At 41.3% G+C, this 25716-nt stretch overlaps 1 protein-coding gene across 1 annotated transcript; it reads left to right on the top strand.

The window, feature by feature from the left end:
- Positions 1-14910: 14910 nt before the first annotated feature.
- On the top strand, positions 14911-24302 carry pck1 (phosphoenolpyruvate carboxykinase 1 (soluble)). Its single transcript, XM_084062748.1, has 10 exons — positions 14911-15264; positions 16263-16545; positions 17984-18168; positions 18916-19119; positions 19694-19881; positions 20141-20303; positions 20598-20822; positions 21747-21878; positions 22071-22166; positions 22662-24302. The coding sequence occupies exons 2-10, from the start codon at positions 16322-16324 to the stop codon at positions 23117-23119; spliced, it is 1875 nt and encodes a 624-aa protein (XP_083918874.1). The 5' UTR covers positions 14911-15264; positions 16263-16321; the 3' UTR covers positions 23120-24302.
- Positions 24303-25716: the final 1414 nt, after the last annotated feature.

A 25716-nucleotide genomic window follows, 5' to 3' on the forward strand; every position in this document is an offset into this window, starting at 1 on the left:
ACTAACACTACTATGTCTACTACTACTACTCTCAACCTTTGAATGTCAAGGACCCCAGTTTGATATGAACTTGGCCACAGACCCCTGCATTTGATACCTTCTTTTCCCCTCCGGGACCCCAATCTACACTGTAAAATCATCAGTGTTTATGTATTCAAATGGAACCAAATGGACCCTTTCCTAACTATCAATCATTTAGCTGGGGACCCACAGACAACCCATTCGAGGACCCCTGGCGGTGCCCCCAGACCCCACGTTGAGAACCAGTGGTCTAATTTGTCAGACCTGTTTTGTTGCATTATTGAGAGGAATATACTGGACAAGTGACGGGTCTGTCTGTCTGGGCAGAGTGCCCGCCGCCTGGGCAGTGGGCCCGCCGCCTGGGCAGTGTGCCCGTCGCCTGGGCAGTGCACCAGCTGGCACACTGCCCAGCCGGACAGAGACTGTGTGTGCCACCTGATAGTGTGTGGCATCTAAAAGCGATCTTATCACCTGTCTCTCCTTGGAACTGGAGGTAGTTGGTGTACTACTGCAAGGGTTCCCAAGCTTTTTATCCCGTGACCCCCCCCAAATGATCATGTTTGAACTGGGGACCCCCCACCCTGACAAGCACTTGGAATCGTAGGCATTTACATTTAGTTTGACTCGGTTCCACAGAGGCGTTGCGAGGTGTTGTGAGCTTGTAGATCGTCTAGTTTCACAATATTTGCCTCTTTCTTAGTAATATTTGACAATTTGGCAAATTTGGTATTAAAAAGGTCTTAAAAGTAATTGAATTGTACCTTTAGAATTGTGCAGATAATGTAATGACATTCTTGAATGCAGTCGCAGGTTTCAAGAGTCCAAGCAAAGGTACAATTAAGTGGGAAAGGCAAAAACGTAGTCAAAAATAAAGTTCAGATATTCAATAAACAAGGGCAGACACTTGCTAGTGTCTAGAGTCAAACAATACTGACTAATGTTCAGTGGAAGAGGGGGGTATATATAGGAGTGGACTAATGAGGAACAGGTGCGTAAGGTTAATAGGCTGGCGATAAGGATCTCTGGAATGAGGGCGTGGGCGTGGCCCTGACAGATACCCTCTATACACTTATACTGTATGTTGGTTTGTTTACTGTTGAGTGAGAAAACAATGTTGCACATTAAGCTAATCATCTGGGGACCCCCCAAAAATAATTTAGGGACCCCCTTGGGGTCCCGACCCCGAGTTTGGGAACCACTGTACTACTGGATTATACTGGCTGGCATCAGGACTGGCACAGGGCCGCTGGCCTGTTCTGTCCTGTCATGGCTGATTCAATCGTCATCAATCGATCAGTGTGCCTTATTCTGTTTGGATGATGAAGTGATGATGTGTGTTTCATCATCTGTCTCACTTTCGCTTTCAGACACCCTGATAAGACTCCCTTTAAATAATAGTGAATATTATGATGACGTGTTACCATACTGTATGAAATATTTTTCACAGTATTGAATACTCCCCTCACCATGATACATTTTGTCACCATCGGCGTCAGGTGTGTGTCCAAAATGATTACTTTTCAGGGAATAGGAAAATAATTGTCTATGTTCTAATGGATGCAATGTAGTTATTGTAGGATGAGTTCTAGGTATCGGCCTGCAGGTGTCCATGTGTCCTTGTGACACCAAACCCCTAACTGCTCCTTATGAGCAGGTTGGTACCGTGCATGGTTTCCTCTGCCGGCCCGTCGGTGTGTGAATGTGTGTGTGAATGGGTGAATGTATTGCACATTGTAAAGCGCTCTGGACAAAAGGTCCTGAATGTAGACCGTTTACTGCGCCATAATTAAAAAAGAAAAGAATAAAATGATATAAAAAAGAATTGTGAGCATGTTATTTTTTTTTCAAAATTTTCAAAAAATGTGTAAAAAACAGCTCTACAAACTCACAATGTGTTGTGATGTGACTTTGTAGAGCATACTATTTTCTTTTTTCCTTTTTTTTGGTTTTTCAGAGGCTCTGGCTATTTGGGAGTACTGGCATTGGAAACGTTTGGGAACCCCTGCATTAAAACATGTTTAAATGTGATCGTTGTAAATAAATACAGGCATTTTGTTATGTTTTCCCAGTGTGAACGCACTACATACTCAAAACAACGTTAGAATGAGCACATAGTATGACATTGGGACACAGTGTCAGGTTTCCAAATGACACGAAAACATCCTGATTATGAAACCATCCAGTATCTTATCTCTCTTCCCATTGGTTGAAAAAACGAATTCCTGTATAGTTTAACTTTGTCCTGTTCAGATAAGATACAGGAGGTTGTTACTGTACTATTTTCAAACATTTTCAAAAATAGTCGAAATAGCAGATTTACAAGTAGAACATTTTACTTGTGGAAAGGCTATTTCTGCTATTAAACATATTTTGAGTATAATATTATTAAGTAGCCTAAGGCCTATTCTGGCCATATATTATTTATTTTGAGTATTGGTGCCAATCATTGTCAACAATTTATTTAAGTTATTTGTCATATCTAGCCTGTGCAATTTCTGTTTACATAGCCTAAAAGCCACACAGAATTATAATTATATGTTCAAATGTTCAATGGCAAAAACATTGAACGTTAATCTCAATTACTTGGATGACATTTCATCGGCAAGTACAATTGCATGCTCGAGTCGTGACAGCCCTATCCCTACTCTGTGGGGTCACAGCAGATATGTGAGCACACAACTTAGTATGCATGCACACTCACACATGCACTTACTTACACACAAACACACACACACACACACACACACACACACACACACACACGCACACGCACACGCACACGCACACGCACACATGCACAGACACACATACACAGTCAAAAACAAGTGAACGATCATTAGCTCTTCTTAACAGCATCTCTACATCTTACACATCAATGTGTGCAATAGACAGAAATGTGTGTTTGGGGGGGGGGGGCGCTCACGCATGCACATGCATGTCTAAAAGCGCATGTGTAATTTGTGTGTGTCCACTTGCATCAGTGTCCTTGACTGTCTAGTTTGTTTTATGTTTTTGTGTGTGTGCACGTGTGTACACTTTAATGTGTGTGTACATACATGCTTTCATGCGCAACTGAGTGACGTTGTAGTTATGACATTAATTCAAACAATAAAGCTTCCCAGTACAACCCCAGTCTACTTATGTTGGTCACTGGGAGCTGACCAGTACAACCACAAACTTCTGGTCACTGGGAGCTAAACAGTACAACCACAGTAAAATTGATTTTTAGGCTATGTATAGAATGTGCCTCTTTATTGGGAAATGAGTGCTCACAATGTGATATATTAAATGAAAAGATAATGGATAACATTTAGTATAGGTAGGTGTATACTGTATATTGCAATAATAATGTGGGTTGTAGTTACTGCAGTTAACTGAGGCAGCTGACAGGTCAGTTTTATTACAGTACATGTTAGAGCTGTGTTGTTTAATGGGTGCTGAGTCACTTCCGATTACAGGTGTCATTGTCTTATCATCATCTGACCCCGATAAGCCTGACCTCTCACCTCAACCTGCTGCTATAATAACATTCTCTTTACTGACTACAAGCTAAACAGACACATGTTTTCATAAAATTGGACACAGCTATCCACACTGTAGATACGGTGCTATTGATATTCAGCCTTAGGTCATCTGTGTCTTAACTCAACACCATTATTGGCTTGTGCAATATTTAAAGAAATCTGCACAGCTGTGATCTCAACACAATTATAACTTGTATGATGAGTAATACAAATAATTCATACTTTATTAACAGTTATTTAAGCTCACATTAGTTACAAGCTATAAAAACAACATGGATTTAAACAACTTTCAACCTTTTAGGAGGACAAAATAACAAGATAACTTAAACAATGTAGTCAGTATGGTCAGTGTGTGAGTGGCTTATTGCTCTAGTCTGGCTTATTGCTTTAGTTTATAACAATTTACAAATTAGGTATTTAGCAGACACTCTTAATCCAGAGAGATTTACACTAAGGTAAACACATACATCAAATCTAGGATCATACTGTAGGTAAACCAAGAACCTAGCATAAGTCTAAACAATATAATATCAAAAGATAATTCATACATTGAAAATAAACTATAGGGTGGCAGGTAAACAATTAACCTAGCATCTGTCTAGATAAACATGCTATCTAAATACAATTTTAACCTATGCATAAGTCTCCATGGTAGTCGAGGCTAGGTCAAGTGCTAACGCGTCACACTGCGAAACATTATGGGCTTGTAGATCTGAAGAAAAAAAAGGGTGCGTTTGTAAATACCCTTTGATCATCTGCCCTGATTTAAGAGCGCTCTGGTTTCAACCATTCTAATGAACAGAGTGGATAACCATTAAGTAACGTTATCCTTGAGATTCATTATTCATCCCATAAACATGATTATTGCCTATTTTGTAGATGCGTGTTGAATACTGTCTAGAGTAGACTACCGATCAGGACATTTTGCAATGTTTATATTGTCCCCATCAATGCAGCGATCTGGTGTTGGTACCAAGCCATTAATATTTAAAAAATACATCAAAGATCACCTAAAAATCATCCTGAAGTAGTGTAGCTACTAATAGCCACACCTGGAGATCCACATGCCACCAGGGAATCACTCACCTTCAGGAGCAGACCACAGAGAGGACAGTACAGTGGCATGTAGGCCCTAACATGCTACAGAACAATAAATCAGCAAAGAGGGAAGAATTAAGCCTGGACTGTGGAGAGTACAGAAAATGATAGACCTGTAGCAGCAGGTCAGGTATGTGTTAAAATCACATACAGTACCTGAGACAGACCTTGGCTGTGTCCAAAATCACTCACTTCTCATTATATAGTGAGTTTGCCATTTTGTACAGCAAAACAGAAATTACATTTATTGCTGAAATGATTATATTTTACAGCAAGGAAATATCACTTCTGCACAGCTCAGTTGTGTTGGGGCATCTAGGGATGTCTTTGTCTCACACAGATATTTTCATCAATCGAAAGATGTTGACTAGACTACTAGGTCACTTTATGATTTTATTTTTCTTCTTCTTTATACACAGTTTGATATGACATTGTATAATAGCATGTCAAGGTTAATATCATATCAGTTCAGGTATCAAAAGGTTTGTTGCACAATGCAAAACAACAATGAACAGGAAACCCACAGAGAGCCTATCTTGGGCCAAAGCAACACACGCATTGAATTACAGTAGACGTTTCCGTTCTGTACGCTCTCGCTACAAATGTTCTGTTTTCTCCAGAGATAATCATCCACTATAAGTTTACTGCAGGTAGAAGAAAGGGTCCCATTCCAATTATTGACTGTACAGAGACAAGAAACCAGATAATACATTTGTACAGTAGGAGATTAACCAGCACTGTACGGTGAAAAACAGTCAGGGTAAAGGTCCATCCCTCTGCTGTTGTTCCAGAGACAGTATAGAACAAGTGGTCAGTTTATGTTAGAGTCAATGTAAGAAATTAACAAAGGTTTTCACTCAAAACACAGGCTGTCTGGTAACTTATGCAGAAGGTCTCCGGGTCACCCCCCCAGCCCGCCCAGTCTATGTCGAAGAGCAAGACACTTAAATAATACTCCCCGGGTGCTGTATTAATGGCCCTTATCACTGCTCCTAATAGTATAGGATCATAGATGTAAACATCACATCCACTGGATCTTAAGTCAATATCACTGCCATGGTCCGTGCAACTCCACTGCAAGAAAAATATAATAGTTGTATATAAGTACTTGGAAATTATAAACCTTTTTTTTCTGTTTTATGACCACTAGACTATTTGTGCCCTTTGGGCACCGGCCTTCTCGAGAATGATGCAAGTTGAGAATGCATGCCCCACCCGGTTATGCAATACACGCTGTACCCATTGTCAGAGTACCCGTTGTCTGCCTGTGTCCCTTTTATGCTTGTATATTGAGATCTCTGAATGTGTCTGTCCTTCTCCCTTTTATGCCTATAAGGAGATCCCTGATGTCATCCCATATAGGGGATGACACTGCACAGCCCTCGCGGTCCTCTGTGGTACTGTATGCACGCCAAGTTTTAAGTTGATCGGTAGGGTCATTCTCGAGATGCGCAAAGGACAGATACGCACGCAGAGATTTGCCTAATCTATACTATAATCCACGGAATGTGTGTGTGTGTGTGTGTGTGTGTGTGTGTGTGTGTGTGTGTGTGTGTGTGTGTGTGTGTGTGTGTGTGTGTGTGTGTGTGTGTGTGTCTGTGTGTCTGTGTGTGTGTGTGTGTCACACAAAATATATCCGTGGCATACTGTAACTCGGACAGCATCCGACCATTCAACCCCAAACTTGTTCTACGTTCTACGATACAGTACTACAACAACGTTCTTTACGCATTAGATGTCGACACCGACAGATGGTTCAAACCTAAGATTGCTGGAACTGTTCCAGAGGCAAGGATGTACCACTCAGCCTGTGTCTTGGGGAAGGTCATGTACCTGTATATCTTTGGAGGACACATCAAGATTGGGGCATCTAAGATCCACAAATTACATTTACAAGTTGGACACCACCACAATTTGGTCTGGTCTATAAATAACACCAGAGGCACTCCAGCACCTGCTTCAGCATGTCAGTCTGCCACCATCATTGAGACGAAGACATTTTGTAATAGGGACGAAGGGGACCACAGGTTTCACTACAACAACCTCAGAGTATTTGACACAGAGAGCAACTGCTGGCTGGCCGAACACACTAACAACCAGACAGACGCTGGCGTCGTTCAGTCTTTGCCTACAATGGAGAGCTGTACTTATTTGGTGGCTACGGGAAGCAGAACGTCAATGATCTGTGGAAATGCAATCCAGAGGCCTTCTTCTGAAAGAAGTTTAAGCCCAGGGGGGAAGGCCCGTGCCTGTGAATGAATGGTATGTGCTGTTGCATGGTGCGGGATTGTATCATCATCTTTGGAGGATATTAAACACTCTATGACGATGTACGTCTTAGACTTAAGACCTAGTCTGAAGACGTTATGCAAGCTAGCAGTTATTCAGTATAGGCTACGGTCTGGAGCAGTCGGGACTCCCACACAACACATCAGGTGGGAACTGACAGCGGCTGCATAACGGCTGCCAGAAATAAACAGAGTACCAAAAAAAAGCACACAATGACTGGGCTCACCACAAAAAACAAGAACAAACAAAGAAAAACAAGAGTCTAAAGGCCAATACTTGCTCCTTCCGACGTTGGAAGAAACTTCAGGTTCGGACAAGCTTTGCTGGTAGAATCCAATCCATAGCCTCTCTCTCTCTCTCTCTCTCTCTCCTATACAGTGGCAATGACAGGAACAAAATAATGTACAGTATGTCTCTCATACGCTGTCTCCTTCTTAGCTTTCCTACTGTCTCTCTCCTACACTGTCTCCCTCTCCTACTGTCTGTCTCAATAAAAACATTCAGACAGTAGTGGTCAGCCCTGACAAGATGTATTTCAAAGATTCATATTATGTTCACTATATGAGTGTTTTCTTGATTCATTTTATGATGCAACACACTGTGAGCATGTAGACTAGGCTACTTTCATCTTTTAGATGAAAAAGACCTTAAGTGGTTAAACTTTTTATTTGGCATTAGCAAATGAAAACAAACTTTTATAGAGTACATATCAACTGTTCTTATATCTTACACTAAATCAGTTTCAAAATACTATAGTTGGTCTATAAAGATCATACAAATGTATGGTCTTGTGAAATATCATGAACCATCCAGACCTGTCAGGTCATCTGAGAAAGGTCTGCTTAATGTCCCTAGAATCAAAACTAAACATGGGGAAGCAGCATTCAGTTTTTATGTACCACATATATGGAACAAACGCCCAGAAAACTGCAACTCTCAGTTATTTTAAATAACAGATAAAGACCTTTCTGTTTGATGCTATCTTTCATTGGGATTTTTTTTGTTATTCTTCTGCACTGTAATTTGACTTTTAGATGTGATTTTTGTTCTGTGTCCTAAATAGGTGTTTCCTATTAAGGAGATAGGTGTTTAATACTTTGTTCCTTCTTCCTCTTCTTCCTTTTTACTGATTTCAAATGTCCTTTTATCATGTGTTTCTTTTGCTTAATGTTTCATGTGAAGCACTATTGAATTGCCTTGTTGTTGAAATGTAGCCTGGTAAACCCTCCCTCCGGAAATCTCATTTCCATTTGATTTCAGGAGAATGGAAATGAGATTTCCGGAGGGAGGGTTTACCAGGCTAGTTGAAATGTGCTTTACAAATAAACTATGTCCTTGCCTTACAGCTGAGTCAGCTGTTTACGTTCTGTGTGAGGCCCCAATGCCTCATAAAGTCACCTCACCCAAACCATTGTGTTGGGTAACATCCCCTCCTCTGGGGAGACAGATAACACTGAGCCGCTACGCTGGGTTTGGAACAAACACACTGGAACAAACACACAAACACACACATTCTCCTCATGTTTTTAGCCACGGATGGTTTGGCTCTTATGACCTGCTACAATTACAGTGAGACCAATGACAAACAACAGCACAACAAGCACAACAAGTTTCACATACAGGCTGAATATGATACTCACACTTTTAATAATTTAGCTTTTACATTACACACTGTTTCACATTCACATGCTGCCCAGTGCTCATACTTGGCCAAATGAATAATTGTAGTCTCACTTGGCCTAGCCCTCCAATCTATTAAATAAACAGTTAGGGGATATATTTTTTAACATGTATGTTATGTGTGAGGGAGAGAGAGTTAGAGAGAGAACAAAATATACATAGATATACAATATACATAGATACAAAAACAAAAGTTGCTTTAGTATGTACAGTATGTGTTTGCTAACTATCTCTGATCATACATGATGCTGCTTTGAAGGTTACTGGCATTCATAACGTTCACAGACACACATTAGATATACCAGTCCACGTATGAACAGTGAACAAGGAAACACTGCTTTCATTTATTATGCTCCACACAAATGGAACAAACTTCAGGACTCTCTGGAACTGGTTCGCTTGGTCTCGATAGAGACGTTGGGTGCTTCTTGAGGACACACTACATAGTGACTGCACCGTCACGTGTTTCATGTAACACTATATTTATTTGCAGTTGTGACGTTTTAATGTAGTTCAAATGTTTGTTATTGTTTTTCATTATGTATTGTGTCCTTGAAAAAGAGAGCTTGCTCTCAATGGGCTTCCCTTAAAAGAAAGAAAGAAAAGAACATATTATGTGCACAGTGTGACGCATGAGAGAACGCTTGTGAAAAACAGGCAGACGGACGGACGGACGGACGGACGGACGGACGGACGGACGGACGGACGGACGGACAGACAGACAGACAGACAGACAGACAGACAGACATAAGTAGGGACGTTAACAGTTAGCAGTAGCAGTGAGACAGGAGGACAGACACCTACTCTTGTTTTTCTCTTTATCTGTGATTTACGGCTCTGAGCACTGGAGTGAAGAGTTTCAGTTTTGTCTTGATACATCATGTTCTCAAGAACTCTTCTGGAAATTACCAGATACCTCTCTCTCACACATACAAACACACACACACACACACGCACGCACACACACACACACACACACACACACACACACACACACACACACACACACACACACACACACACACACACACACACACACACACACACACACACACACACACACACACACACACACACACACACACACACACACACACACACACACACACAGAGAGAGAGACACAATCACTACCTCCATGTAAAGCGGACAATCTCAGTGTTTTTAGACAGAGACAGAGAGGAGTGACAGCGTGTAACACAAATCTAAAAAAAACAAAAGCTGTTCAAATAAATGTATAAATAAAAGATGATGTGATAAGAACTGTTTTTTTTTAGACTCATGCAATCTGAGTGATTCAGTTTTTTCTTCATGGTAGGTTTTATACAGGCTCTTTTGTAGCTTACATTCTGTCTCTGCCCCCTTATCCTCCTCCACCTGCATACTTTCATATGTTTATGATCCTATCATGCCATTTATTATAAAAGCCATACATGTTTGTTCTGCATTCATGTTTAGTCACCCTGATGAAGGCTGTGTGTCCCACAACACATAGGTGCATTATTGAATTTATTCTTGCCATGCAGTATCCAATTACCTAAAGACTTTACCATTTTTTTCCTATAAGAGTGCCTTGTTTTTTTCTCCCTTTTTTTGCCATTTGTCACCATTGTACCATGAGCATCTTGTTTTGGGATTTGCACTCTTTGCCAAAAAGACACGCTAGTTTCCTCAGCTTTTTCTGAGTGTTCCAGTGTTGTGGCATGAACCAGTTCAGCTTGTGTTGGGTTTTATGGACGATTACCTATCTCTGTGAGCACTGGCTACTCTTGTAGGCCGAGGCAGGGAGGAGTGGGGGGTTGGAAAGACTGTGTCCTGTCACTAAAAGGTGTGTCAAAGGTCACATTTGTCCTCTCATAGGTGTCTTTGAGCGAAACTCTGACTCGCACCTGTCTACCTGCACAGCAAACACCTCACTGTTCATTAGAACCCTTATTATGCCATTTAAACCCGTATTATGCCCTTTTTCATTCTTTGTTGTATGGTGTCATACTGTCTTGCACAGATCTATATCTACAAGCTCACAATTAGTCACATTGTGAGCTTAGATTGGATTTTTCTGTATTTCTCAACTTTTTTTGGGAAACGTTCTCCTATGGTTACATGAAATAGGGACACCAGGTTGAAAGTGGTTACAGTAAGTAAAATGGACCCATGCAATGTTTACACTCTCACTTAACCTACTTTAACACTTGTTCTGTGTGCTAATTCAATTCCAACACACCGGGGGTGAAATCAGACAAATTCCTGAAATACACATTTTTTATTTCTCACCATTATGGGATACATTTTCTGTGGATTTGTAATGTGTACAGTCATACTGTACTATCGTCTCCGCCAAGCCGAAGGCATGGCGAGAGAGTATGTTTTACCCTCCGTCCGTCCGTGTGTGTGTCCGTGTGTCCGTCCTGTCTGTGTGTTAGCAGCTAATCTCCGGCACCGTTGGCCCGGTCGCTCCGAAACTGTGCACACACACTCCCTGGATGAAAGCCTCAAACTATGCACGCAGCTTGCGATTTCCGTGAAATTTCACACGCACATTCCCACTAGGCCGAGGAAGAAATGCCACCCTTTTCACATTGGCCTATTATAGCGCCACCAGGAGGCCAGAATAACGTACCTGACCTGGCGGAGACCTGTGCTCCGAGGATCACTTTTTCTAGTTGAATAGTAATCCTTCTACATGCTGCTTCATGTTTAAGTCATACTGTACTTCAGTCATGCTTCAAGGGAGATAAACAGGTTGATATTCCCAAAGTTTCCTCTAATAACTTTAAGCCTTTTATTTGTCGTGTGGCTCTGAAAGATTTAAGATGGTCTGTGTGTCTGTCTGTCTATGCGTGTGTGTGTGTGCGTGCGTGCGTGTGTGCACGTGTCCGGAGCTAATTCTGCAAACCGCTGGGCCAGTCAATGCCAAAATTCTTGTGCACATTGCCACTGAGCTAATGTAGAATCCAACAATTTTTGTTTGCACAATATTCAATTATTTTTGAAATATTTGACTCATCACAGGTCTCCAACAGGTCAGGTAGGTTATTGTGGCCTCCTGGTGGCGCTATAATAGGCCAATGTGAAAAGGGTGCCATTTCTTCTTAGGTCTTTTACGGCAATCGGACACTGCATTCATGATTTGAGGCATTTTGTTCCAAAAAAGTGTTTTTCTAATTTAGACCTGCTGGTGGCGCTATAACAGGCCAATGTGAAAATGGTGGCAGATACAAATCATCATTAACATGAGTTTCATGGAATGTTGGGAATAAGGGTAACCGTGGGATAGGAATAGATCAGTGGTTCTTTTTTTTCTCCCCCTTTATTTATTCAGGGAAGCCCGTTGAGAGCAAGCTCTCTTTTTCAAGGACGCCCTGATAACAGCATAAAAAATACAATACATACATAATGCAAAACAACAACAAACATTTGAATCATATTACAGCGTCACCGATGCAAATAAACATAGAGTTACAGGAAGCAGGTGCAATCACTGTGTAGAGTGTCATCGAGAAGCACCCTAAATGTCTCAACTGAGACCAATCGCACCAGTTAGAGAATCCTGAAGTTTGTTCTATTTGTGTGGAGCATAATACATGAAAGCAGCCTTTCCTTGTTCACTGCTCTTACGCGGAATGTATATCTAATGTGGGTTTGTGAACGTCTTGAATGACCTGTAACCTTTGGTTCCAAAAGCGAGGATAGGTACAGAGGAAGCTTACCACACAAGGCCTTATAAATAAATAAAATACAATGTTGCTCTCTACGCACAGTGAGACCCACTTTATCATATAAAATACAGTGATGGGTGAGATAATCATCGCCAGTAATAAAACGTAGGGCACTGTGGTAGACTGCATCAAGAGGCTTCAGTGTGGAGATTGAAGCATGCATATATAATATTATCCCCATAGTCAAAAACAGACATTATTACAGATTGAATTAAAGTCTTTCTGCTGGAAAAGGAAAAACAGGACCTGTTTCTATAGAGGAAACCTATTTGTCCTTCTGAGCTCTGGACCACTCGCATATTTCAGTTAGATAATGCCTCGGCTTGAAATAATTTGTTGCACAATACTATATTGTGTAACTACAAATTAAATGAAGCTCTTAACAGTCATTATTTAATTTCAAGCTTTTTCTCCCACGCCCATTAATTTAAGTATTTTCTTATTATCGGGGCGCGTTTTAACCCAGCCACCCTATGTAAATTACGCCACTGCTGAAAAACTTCCCAAACAGTAACGTAACTAATAATTGGCCCGCGCGACCCGGAAATTACCGTAATAATCCTATAACGGGAGCAAAAAATATATAATAATAATAAAAAAATATATATATATTTTTTTTTTTGGGGGGGGGGCACCGGCCACCTGGCGGCCCGTAAATGGCGGCCGTTCGGGAATTTTCCAGAATTTCCCAGTGGCCAGCACGTCCCTGCTTGCAATAAACAGTATGTCATTTAACCGGTTGTGTGTAGTCCTTTATGTTTGTAGAATGCAGTGCTGAAAATACATTTACTAAATTAATAAACCAAAAAAGACAAGTGTCCACCATGTTTTACCAACTTTGTGTGGCTGCTGGTGTGGCCATCACATGTGGTCATCACAGGATGCATAGCAGCAAGTGTTACCAAAGCACTAATCTTAACCCAACACAACAGTGGTCCCCAGGTTGATTCTTAGTCAGGGTGGTGGTCCCTCGTTCACAATTAGTTTAATTAGTTGAAAACCTATACGATTGTCTTATGTGTGAGTAGGCCTACATATGTGAGTAGGCTTGGTTCAATGTCAGTTTTAATAAGAATAAGAATAAGATTAAGAATAAGAATAAGAATAATATAAGAATAATAATATATGTTTTACCTGTCCATAAAGGATTGTTAAAAATGTTTTGAAACAGAATGATTACTGACACTGTGTCATCACATCAGGTATTGTACATGTCATGCAACATTTGTTCAAGAATCCCAACTGTAACTTTAATCAACTGGCGTCAGTCACATAGACTATACTTCTTAACATTAAACATTCCAAGTGAATTACTGCAGCAAGTCAAGGCGAAACCCACCTGTCTGTCTGTCTGTCTGTCTGTCTGTCTGTCTGTCTGTCTGTCTGTCTGTCTGTCTGTCTGTCTGCCTGCCAGCATTTCATCCAGAACAACAATATAACAATTCATCATTATTGTACAGTAGCTATTGTATCATAAGTAATGGCATTTACTGGATAGATAGATAGATAGATAGATAGATAGATAGATAGATAGATAGATAGATAGATAGATAGATAGATAGATAGATAGATAGATAGATAGATAGATAGATTTTTGGGGCCATTCAACAATACATCAAATGCATAATTGAACAAAATTTCATTCCACTGGCTTGCATAATTCTAAAACTACTTCTATTTAAAATAAGAATAGGCCTACTAAAAATAGTATACTAAGACAAAATCCACCCAATAGACCAAAACTATTGCACATCAATCAATGAGTCCCTCAGCAGCATACAGTATAGAGGATATTGCACCTATATTGCACTTATTTATACACACATTTTGGTTGCTGCATTAATTAAATATGTGAAATAATCAAATATGAAAATCATAGCCCCCCCCACACACGCACACGCACACGCACACGCACGCACGCACGCACGCACGCACGCACGCACGCACGCACGCACACACACACACACACACACACACACACACACACACACACACACAAGTGTGTGTGTGACCTTTGTCCATGCGGATTGGAACGGGCCCCCTTCAGCCAGCCAATGAGTGGGCAGTCGGCCAAGGATGGACATGACGTCCCAGTGACTGTGTGTGCAGGACAGAGGAGGCATGATGCAGCTGCAGTCCAGATTACATCATCTACCCTCATCCATACACTCACCACCATGTGGAGCAAAGTTCACCTAACCTGCTGCTACAGGACAGACTGAGTGTGATTAAGCAACAGTGAACCCCCGATTTATTAGGCTAATAAAAGCATTGATTATAATAAACACATAATGATTACACATAAAAACGTATATTTGTAGGCCTATTCAAATGTGTCCATCACCACTTAAGAGAGAGAGAGAGAGAGAGAGAGAGAGAGAGAGAGAGAGAGAGAGAGAGAGAGAGAGAGAGAGAGAGAGAGAGAGAGAGAGAAGAGTCTGCAAAGTATGCTCCGATGGAGTTGGACAATAGTTGGAAGAACTTGACAATGCAGAGAGAGAGGGGGGGGGGGGAGAGAGAGAGAGAGAGAGAGAGAGAGAGAGAGAGAGAGAGAGAGAGAGAGAGTCAGGACAGCTTGCAACACACAACACACTCGCCACTCGATGATTAACCCTTAACGACGTAAATTTGGCCGATTAATGATTAACAAAGTGCGACTAGATGCGTGTGTTTTTTTCTTCGTAACGTAAAAGAACGGCAAGTTCATACAAAAAACAGCCAGGACGAGAGACCCCACGTGGAGTGGACCCCCCCCCCCCCCCTCCTCCTCCTCCTCCTCTTCAGGGAGATCCCAGCATATAAAAGCAGTGATCGTCTCCAGGGATGTTAGATCTAAACTCAAGCAACAAGCTTTACCCTCCAAAAAAAAAGACAAGCAAAAGGACTGATGAGGGTCTAATACTACCCAGTAACCCGTTGATCAAACACTGAAAAGGTAATTATTGTTGTGTGTTTATAGGCATTTATATGTAGGCCCATGTGTGACAGTGTTTGCATTTCTGTTGCACTTGTTGCTCATGTTTTATTGTTCTGCTCTGGAAGATGCGCGCTAATCTGAGAAGTTGACAAAGTCAGTTCACTGAACATGCTTTCTTTTATTTGTTGTTATCCTCCTGTTTTTTAATCTTTATTTTAAACCTATTCTGCGAAGCACATTGAACTGCACTTGATATAAATTAACTTTGATTGATTGATATCATATTATATCATAATATAATGTCATATTTTATTATATTATATTATATTATACTCAGTAGGAAACAAAATCTCATCCTGCAGCCTTTACTAACTTTTTTGAGGGAGAATAATGCGTTTATTTTGCCATTAGTCTCAGAATGAAAATTGAATGAATGAAATGAATTAGAGATGAATGTTCTGTGCAGGGGGATGTTGTTGCATCATCACCCACCCAATGGAACAGGATGAGCTATAATATGTAGGCTAGCTTTAAAGTCTTCAAGGAGACAAATGTAAATCTCTTTAATAATTCCTGGTTCTGCTATATATGTGGTTCTCAAGGTGGGGCCCAGGGACCCTCAGGGTTCAGGGGCTTCCAAATGGACCCTTACTTACAGCATGTTGGGTCCACTTGGTTATTTGTTTATTTTTGTTTATTTGGAATGGATTCCCATTAGCTGCTGCCTGAAGGGCAGCTAGTCCTCCTGGGGTTCAAGACAACAATATACATTAACAATTATGCAAATACAAACATTATTCTAAATGTATTACACAAAACATTGTCAAAAAAAAAAATTAATCACAAAAGAAAATATATTTTGCATTTGTATACATATATAGAGTTATGGGGGTCCTTGAAATTAAAACGTTTGGGAACCACCATCCTAAAGTATTTGTTTTCCCTCCCATCTCTTCTTTTATCTCATCCACTTCATTCCTTTCCTTTCCCCCTTTCTCCTTATCCCCCCTCCACAGTCTTATCCACTCCAAGCTCTCCTCTCCTCCTTCACAAACACTCTCTCCATAGCTCCAGAATGCCTCCCCAGTTGCAGTCTCAGAACCAGAATAGTCCCAAGGTGGTGCAGGGGGACCTGGGCTCCCTGAGCCCGGCCGTCAGGGACTTTGTGGAGGCCAACATAGTGCTGTGTCAGCCCGACTCCCTGCACATCTGTGATGGCTCCGAGGAAGAGAGCCGGGCCGTCCTGGCCCAGCTGGAAGAGCAGGGCATGATCAAGAAGCTACGCAAATATGAGAACTGGTAAGATGATAGAATAGAGTATAGACAATCCAATATAATGAAGCATAATTAACCAGAACCAAATACAATTAAGCACTTAAACTGTATACATCGTTGACCGAGGTCCCCCAGGGGTCTATCCTTGGCACCCTCCTTTTATTGTTGCGACCAGGCCGGGAATTTCATCATTTTAGGGGCAAAGGCTATGGCCTTTGGTGTTGTCCATTTTTTGAGGCCACACAGGCCAAATGCCAGGGCAGGAAGGCACATTCAAAATGTAATATGTAGACTATCTGCAGGGAAAGAAATTATGGTATTTACATGCTCAGCCCTGCACCAATCAAAGTTACTGGATTGGTTTAAAGATGGGGACTCAGGGGAGTTAAGAATTCACACTGGAAAGAAAGAGACACTGGTGTCTACATATTGACAAGAAAGAGACAGAGGAGAAAGTGGTACAGTCAGCTGGGGCATAAAGGCCACTGTGGCCTCAGGACATGCACTTGTTTTGAGGGGCACAAGCCCAAACTGAGGGGCAACAACGGCCATGGCCTTCGTGGCCTCCCTGAAATTCCTGCCCTGGTTGCGACACACTGTGAGCTTGTAGATCTGCTATTTTCGGCCGAATGTCGTTCACCCGGTCTGATATGCCCAGTATAGGGACGCTATGGTTCAAGTAGGATAGAATAGGATAGAGCAATGGGCCCAAAGTCAAAGTTATGCCAATGTGAAGTGATGCAAATGTTATCTGCATATACAGTAGTTGTACTTTATTAAAGTTGGGTATATTGGATAAGTATTTGGCACCAGCAGTATTTCAAAAGCTACATTTGAATCTGTACCCAGTCAGCAGGTCGTCTGAGGACGACCTAGAGAGGTCACAGAATGTACCCCAACCACAAAAACAACATGCCTGCAAAGGTCATGATTATAGTGGTTGGTCTGGTTCTGAACGATACGGTACAATTATGTAATGTTTGCAGCAAGGGACCGGCGTGTTTTCACTATACACACATTATTAACCCATTCAATCTGGGAACGCATCTGTGTCACTTTAGATTTCTTTGGCTATTCAAAAATAGCAGATATACAAGCTCGTAGCAAAATGAAAAATCGTGTTTTTTTTTTGCAAATCTTTGAATATATATTCTACAATATAAAAAAAAACTTGTGTTGCTATCAGTGGTGCTCCAACTTTTCCATGTCAAGGACCCCCAAAACGATATGTATTTGGCCGCGGACCCCCATCTCAAAATATGTTGTTCCAGGGACCCCCCCAGATGCACAGATCGGAGTAATTATTTTTTGCTTTAAAACATTAAAGGGTTAAAGGGTTGAAAAGAAATGTGTCATATGAAAATATGTGCCACATTAAATGAGCACGCCTCCCTCCGTTTTGTCTCCCTGCTATTTATTTGTCCCCTTAACTTTTTTCTTTTACTCCTCTCCTCTCCTCCAGTTGGTTGGCGAGGACAGACCCCAGGGACGTGGCGAGGGTGGAGAGTAAAACAGTGATCATCACCCAGGACCAGAGGGACACAGTGCCCCGCACTCAGGGGGGTGGAGTCAGCCAGCTGGGCCGCTGGATGTCCCAGGAGGAGTTTGACAAAGCCATGGCGGAGCGGTTCCCCGGGTGCATGCGTGGTAAGACTGATGCAAACCCATCCTGTCTTATACTTCACTGTAAGCTTTCTTTTGTCAGTTGAATTTGTAGAAACCTATCGTTTATTCGTTTAATCGCTTTCAACATGGCGTCCCTCTTTTGGGCATGTCAATAAAGCAGAAGAAACTCTCGCACAATGTCTTCAAATGCCAAAAAATCTGAGATTCTTTATTGGGAAAATACAATATTCCTTCATCAGATTACCTAGTTTGGTCCTCTCTTTCGCACCTGTCGCTTTGTAGGTGTGCAAAAGCCTTGTTCCTAATTGGGTATGTCACATAAAATGTTCAAACATTTCGAAAATTATAATACCACATGTTCGGGATACCAATTTTGTCAAATTAGGAGAGAGAACTCATACAGGATACAGGAAAAACAAATGAAATAGGAAGTGATGACACAAAGAAATGAGCATACAAACTGGAATTGGAACACTATAAACTTAAAGATGATAAATGGCTTCTCTCTCCTGATTGGAGGAAATTGGTGTCTCACCTGAACATGCATTTGTCTGTTTACTAAAGAGCTGGAGAAACGGGGTGAACCCCTGTTACTGAACAAACACTATATCAATGACTACTATCAGAATATAGAGCTTTAACATTTAAACATTTTTTATTCGTATTTTCTACCACAAATATCACAAAAAGCACCTTCAAGGGACATCAAAAGTCTTTAGCTCTCTCTGTAACTCTTTCTCTCCCTGTATCTCTCTCTCTCTCTCTCAGGTCGTACCATGTACGTGATTCCCTACAGTATGGGTCCAGTGGGTTCTCCTCTCTCTAAGATCGGTGTGGAGCTGACAGACTCTCCGTACGTGGTGGCCAGCATGCGGGTCATGACCCGCATGGGGAAAGCCGTCCTCAGCGCTCTGGGAACCGGGGAGTTTGTCCGCTGTCTGCACTCTGTAGGATGCCCACTGCCTCTCAAGAGTAAGCCAAGGGCGCGTACTGTCTCTTTCAAACCGCTGTTCAATGCCGGACACAAACAAAATGATACTGTAGCACTTTACAGTCTTGTGTATTAGTTGTTTCGGTTCAGAGTCTCAGATCGAGGGATTTGTTACACAATTATAGTTATAAATAACACGCAGAGAAATTAATTAATGATTCTCAAAATGTGTTTTAAGTGTTATGTTATGTTATGTAAGCTTCTAAAAACCTGTTAGCTGGCTGATTTAGGGTCTGTCTACAGCTACGACAGGCTTTGTCATTAGACATAACAAAGACTTAACATAATATTTACTTTGACCACAACCACATACAGTATGCACTGTTACATAACTGTATCTTTATGTGTGAGTATGTGGGGTGTGGTCGGGAAAGAACAAAACAGATTTAACAATTATCAGTATATAGTCTACTGTACGTACCTCTATAATATGTATACATACTATAATTACATTTAAATGTAATTGAAGCTTCATACAATATTACAAGATTCTATGAACTGATGAGTTGTTCTGACCCCCATGCCTCTCTCTCTCTCTCTCTTTGTGTTCCTCAGAGCCTCTGGTGAACAACTGGCCGTGTAATCCTGATCTGACTCTGATCGCTCACATCCCAGACCGTCGGCAGATCGTGTCGTTCGGCAGCGGTTACGGAGGAAACTCCCTGCTGGGGAAGAAATGCTTCGCTCTGCGCATCGCCTCGCGTATCGCCAAGGAGGAAGGCTGGCTGGCCGAACACATGCTGGTAGGACTGACTTATTACTGCCTTGTCTGTCTGTCTGCTGTCAACGCACAGCAGACAGACAGACTGTGAGCTTGTACATCTGCTATTTTTGAACATTATTGAAAGATCTTGAAAGTGTGAGAACTAACTGATTTAGGAGGCATTTGTAGAATCGGCCTCAGGTCTTAATGGGTTCACCCTGTCTGTCAATACAATGAATACCCAGTGAAGGCTCACATCTCTCTCTCTCTCTCTCTCTCTCTCTCTCTCTCTCTCTCAGATCCTAGGAGTCACCAACCCAGCCGGTGTAAAGAAGTACATGGCAGCAGCGTTCCCCAGTGCCTGTGGGAAGACCAACCTGGCCATGCTGAGCCCCACCCTGCCCGGGTGGAAGGTGGAGTGTGTGGGAGACGACATAGCGTGGATGAAGTTCGATGACCAGGGTGAGGCTTTTTAACGCTTTTAACAACATTTTTTTTGTATTTTCTTTAAAACCTTGACAAATTAGTTTTCATTGTGATACCGATAATTGGTTGATCATTAAAATAAACATGCTCTGAAAATACACGCCAGATGGGTGGGCCGTGAACGTTTTTGAGATTTTCAAGTGGGCTTATGCTGTCCTTTAAAGGATTGGCTTTGAGTTATAAACAACACACGATACAATAAATATACAAAAATAGCAAAGTAATTAATTTTAATTAAATTAATTCTTCCTCTTCCTGTTCCGTTGCTAGGCAACCTGCGGGCCATCAATCCAGAGAATGGCTTTTTCGGCGTCGCCCCCGGCACCTCGGCCAAGACCAACCCCAACGCCATGGCGACCATCATCAAGAACACAGTGTTCACCAACGTGGCCGAGACCAGCGACGGGGGCGTGTACTGGGAGGGAATGGACCAATCACTGCCCGAGGGAGTCACCGTCACTTCCTGGAAGAACAAGCCCTGGAGCGCTGAGGATGGTAGGTCCACCTGTCAATCAAACACTCACCATTTAATATTTTAGACATAGTTACATTTTACACACCATGACACATGTAACTGTAGCATATAGGTTTCAATTCCTACATCGCAACATCACTGGTCATCCATGTTAATGGCCAGATTTGACCATTTCTACTTTAATCGTATCGTTCCATTGTGAGACAGACAATTCTTACAAAATATTTGAATGCTACAGTCTGTAATCAGCCTAGCAAAAGTTGACAATTGCGTTCACTCACATCAATATAGTTTTGAATGTCCATTTCTGCTCAACATTTCACTAATTTGAAAATTGTGTGAGCCAGCAGTTTGTCTCGAGTGTTTTTTTGTCCATTGTGCTCTCAAGATATAGAACACATTGGGTGGTTACTCCTCACACTAGGGTTATCTTTATGATTCTGCTTATGATTATCTTTATGACTATGGTTATGGTTATGGTTATGGTTATGAATATGATTATGGTTATCGCTATGGATGGCCCTTTAAGAAGCACACTGAGCCTTAATCACTTAAGCCCTATTTTCAAAAATAGCTAAAACAGACATCTACAATCTTGTGCTGAGCTTGTAGATTGACTATTTTCGCTATTTTTGAAGATGGCTTGTTTTTCTTTTTAATAATAAAACATATATACTTACAAAAATACATTGATTTTACAATAGATTTTTTTAAATATTTGTCTATAATGCCTAAATGCCCAAAATAGGGATGCCAGGTTAAAAAGTCCAGACAGAATTCATGTGATCCTGAATAGATAAATACTCTCCCTGAAAACTCCAATGAATAAACAAACTATTACTGAGTAATAATTCTATCAGTGTACCTGTCAATAAAGCGCAGTGAATCATAGCTGATTATTTCACAAGGCTTATCCCCCCCGCCTCTCTCTCTCTCCCGTCCAGGTGAGCCCAGTGCCCACCCCAACTCTCGGTTCTGCACCCCCGCTGGCCAGTGTCCCATCATCGACCCCCTGTGGGAGTCCCCAGAGGGCGTCCCCATCGAGGCCATCATCTTTGGAGGCCGCAGGCCTGAGGGTGAGTGGAGACAAGACAATAGCATGGAATAACATAGGACACATTTAAAAGAATACTTCAGAACAGAACAGAATAGAATAGAATACACAATTTTGGGGGGACTGAAGCGTAATTATAGCGGAACATAGCAGCTTATTCTGGTGATATCACAGTCTGATATGTGTCCTTATCTCTGTGTATGTGTGCGTTCAGGTGTTCCTCTGGTGTATGAAGCCTTCAGCTGGCAGCATGGAGTGTTTGTGGGAGCAGCAATGAGATCTGAATCCACCGCAGCAGCAGAACACCAAGGTCAGTACCTGACGCTGGTCTGAGACCATTCGCCTTCAGTCAATTTGCTTATAGTCTCTCAAGCCAGACAGCTCTTCCACAGCTACAGGGAGAGTCTGTAATTCTGACTAGTAAAGGTTCTGTACAGGAAGGTGTCATCTGTTTGTCATTCCATTCACCAAAACATATTTTAAACCATCCTCTGTTAGGCGGAAGCATCAAACATTGTGTGAGCCAAAGGTCTGAGAGACTAATTTACTTACAATGGGATGCAATTGTTTCCTTGTTAGAACCAAGTTGTGAGATACTCGGACTTATTGTATCTTGAATTCCTATTCCAAGCGAAATTCTGAAACAGATCTAAACAGAGCCTCAGCCATAGAAAGAGGATTTTGAATTATATATTACACACATCTCAACAAAAACCCATAATCTATAGAAATACAATGATCAGAGACCAAAACATTGTCAAAAATATCTCAGTATTAACAACCTCTCTCCCTCCATTCCTTCCAGGCAAGGTCATCATGCACGACCCCTTCGCCATGCGCCCGTTCTTCGGATACAACTTCGGCCACTACCTCTCTCACTGGCTCAGCATGGCCGAGCGACCCAACGCCAAGCTGCCGAAGATCTTCCACGTCAACTGGTTCCGCAAGAGCCCCACCGCCGGCTTCCTGTGGCCGGGCTTCGGCGAGAACATCCGCGTCCTGGAATGGATGTTCCGCAGGGTGAGCGGCGAGACCGGCGCCATGCCCTCCACCGTGGGATATCTACCCTCTGCCCAGTCCCTGAACCTCGAGGGCATGAGGGACACCGTAGACTTGGAGCAGCTGTTCTCACTGGACCAGGAGTTCTGGCGGAAGGAGGTGGAGGATGTGAGAAGGTACTTCGACACCCAGGTCAACGACGACCTGCCCGGTGAGGTGGCCAGACAGCTGGACCTACTGGAGCACAGGGTCAACCAGATGTAGAGAGAGAGAGAGAGAGAAGTTAAGATGATGGCACATGGAGTGATAGGACAAACACCAGTGGTGTAGGACATTGCTTCTCAAACGTTTTAATTTCAAGGACACCAAAGTTTGGTTTGCATTGCTGGGGCCCACCCCGTAACTGCTTCACCCTTGGGGGTCCCCGAACCCCTCTTTGAGAACCAGTGGTGAAGGAAACGTATGACAAATCAGAAACTCTCTGTGTTGTAGGACAGGAATCTAACTGTAGAAAAGAATTGCTGATCTACAAGCTTGTAGAGTTGCTATTTTTGAAATGTGTCAAAAAGCTTTGCATTTTTTTTTATAATTAAAAAGAAAATGCCTGTAATGACAGAATTTATGGATGCCAGAGTGAAAATGGTTCATGGTTTTAGAATTCTAGAATAGAATGTTGAAAGTTGTAGATGGAATCCAACATTGATAATTGTAGAATGTAATGTTCTTGAATCGTGTTAGTATTGCTAATATGTTTTTGTTTTGTTTGTTTGTTTGTTTGTTTTGACAAAAGGGCTCTATTTTTCAGAGATTCAGTTCTTTCAAACTTTTATTGTGGCAATTGAATGCTGAAAAATCACTGACAGAGAACAACCTTTTTGATTTCTCTGATAGTGTTTTATTGTAGTTCGTAAAGGGCTATACTTGTTCCTCTCTCCATCAGATAAGTTGAACCTGAGGGAAGGTGTGTGTCTTAAATTAATAGAGAGCGTAGAGACAAATTGTCAACAAATGTAGGAACTTAGACTTCTATGGGGTCCATTTTGAGTCCGTTCGCTGATACAAACAGACAATGGCTGTTTCCCTAACCTACAGTACCTTCTCCAGATGATTTAAGTCTCTCTCTTCTTAGTTATTGTTCCGATGCGTTGCTTCACAGTTCAGACCTCAAGCCTGCCGCTATTTAAACATACATTATTGAAACGCACAGTATTTCTAGCACAACCATTTATATTGGTTGATATGGTTGTCAGAGAAATAATAATGCCAAGCGGATCTGGGTTCAAATGTTGAATCTGGAACATTTTTGGTTTTCTTTCCTGTTGTTGTTATTATTTTATGTTAATTTATTTTTATATTGTATTGTTTTATTTCATGTTTCTGTACGGTTGTAATCTCAAACCTCCAAAGACGGGGGAAAACAAACTTGAATAAACTTTATTTAAATGTATTTGTGACCATGTTGCGTTTGTCAGTTGCCTTTGACTGTGGTTGTGTGTTGTGTACCATTACACATGGCATGATAGTAAGAGTAATTCAAATAAATGTTAAGAATAATTGCTTATGCAAATCCATCAATGTCGATGAAGCCGATGCTCCAAATTAATTTGGTGATTATTGGTGTAAACCGGTATTTAACCTGAGCATGGCCATGGTCACACTATGCAGGATGTTCTACAGATCTCCTGCCAGCTATTGAACAGCATACACAATTGCATGTGATTGCAACCAGTGGTGGAAAGTAACTAAGTACATTTACTCAAGTATTGTACTTACTGTAGGTACAATTTTGATGTATTTTTTACTTTACTGGAGTGTTTCCAAATATCAATACTCTTACTTCTACTCCACTACATCTCAATGGCAATTATTGTACTTTTTATTCCACTACAATTATTTGAAAACTTTTGTTAGGGGATGAGTACAAGTAGATTGTGCTAATAGGCTACAGTTAAAACGTTTGCAATCACGCCTGTTTCGCAAATAGACACACAGGTACTGTACATTTCCCAGACCTTTTCATTTCAAGGACCTCGAGTTTGGTATTGCATTAAAACTCTTGAGAGTGTACATACTGTATGGAACCATTAGCTATGGGTCCATAATCCATGTGGTTCCATCTTACACTTTCAGAGTTACAGACCTGAAAGGATCCATTTGGTTTCTAACTATCAATCATTTAGCTGGAGACCCCCTGGAACCCTCTAAAGCCCCATTTTTATGGGTCATGAGTAAATATCGCCTTATTTTTAATTTGTTTAAATTATTATTTAAAACAATTTATTATTTCACAAGATTTTCTGGAAGAAGAAAAAAGTCCACAATTCATTAATTAAATCAAAAACAAACAAACATTAGAAATACATACATTAGAAAAAAATAAATATAAAACTTTTAAGAAGTGAGCTTGAAGATCGTCTATTTTCACTAGTTTTGGTCCAGGGGAGACATAAAATGTCTCTTTCCGGACCCCCACTTTGAGAAGAATCACTGCAGTAGATGGTGCTTTGTTCAACCTCTCTTTCAAATTGCAGTGCCTTACTTTTACCACAAGATGGCAGCAGTGTAGTGCAGTTAAAAATTACTACGTGTCGCTTTTATTTCCTTCCGACTAGATGTGGCGTGTAACACCCGTGTTGCCATGTCCGCTTATTATAAGCGGATTTGGGCTTGTTTTTTATCTAAAGTTGCTTGTAAATATTGGTAGTTGCGGGTTGCGTTTTTTGGGCTCGTTCTAAAGCGTACTTGCTTATTTAGGCTTGTTTCCACATTTTTTTGAATTATTATTTAAACCGGTGGTTCTCAAATATTTAAAATGTTTCGTGCCAGGGAGCATCTGTGTTAGAATGTTTTTAAACAATATT

This window comes from Gymnoscopelus microlampas (assembly GCF_963454915.1).
Source record: "Gymnoscopelus microlampas genome assembly, chromosome: 7".
Lineage (NCBI taxonomy): Eukaryota > Metazoa > Chordata > Actinopteri > Myctophiformes > Myctophidae > Gymnoscopelus > Gymnoscopelus microlampas.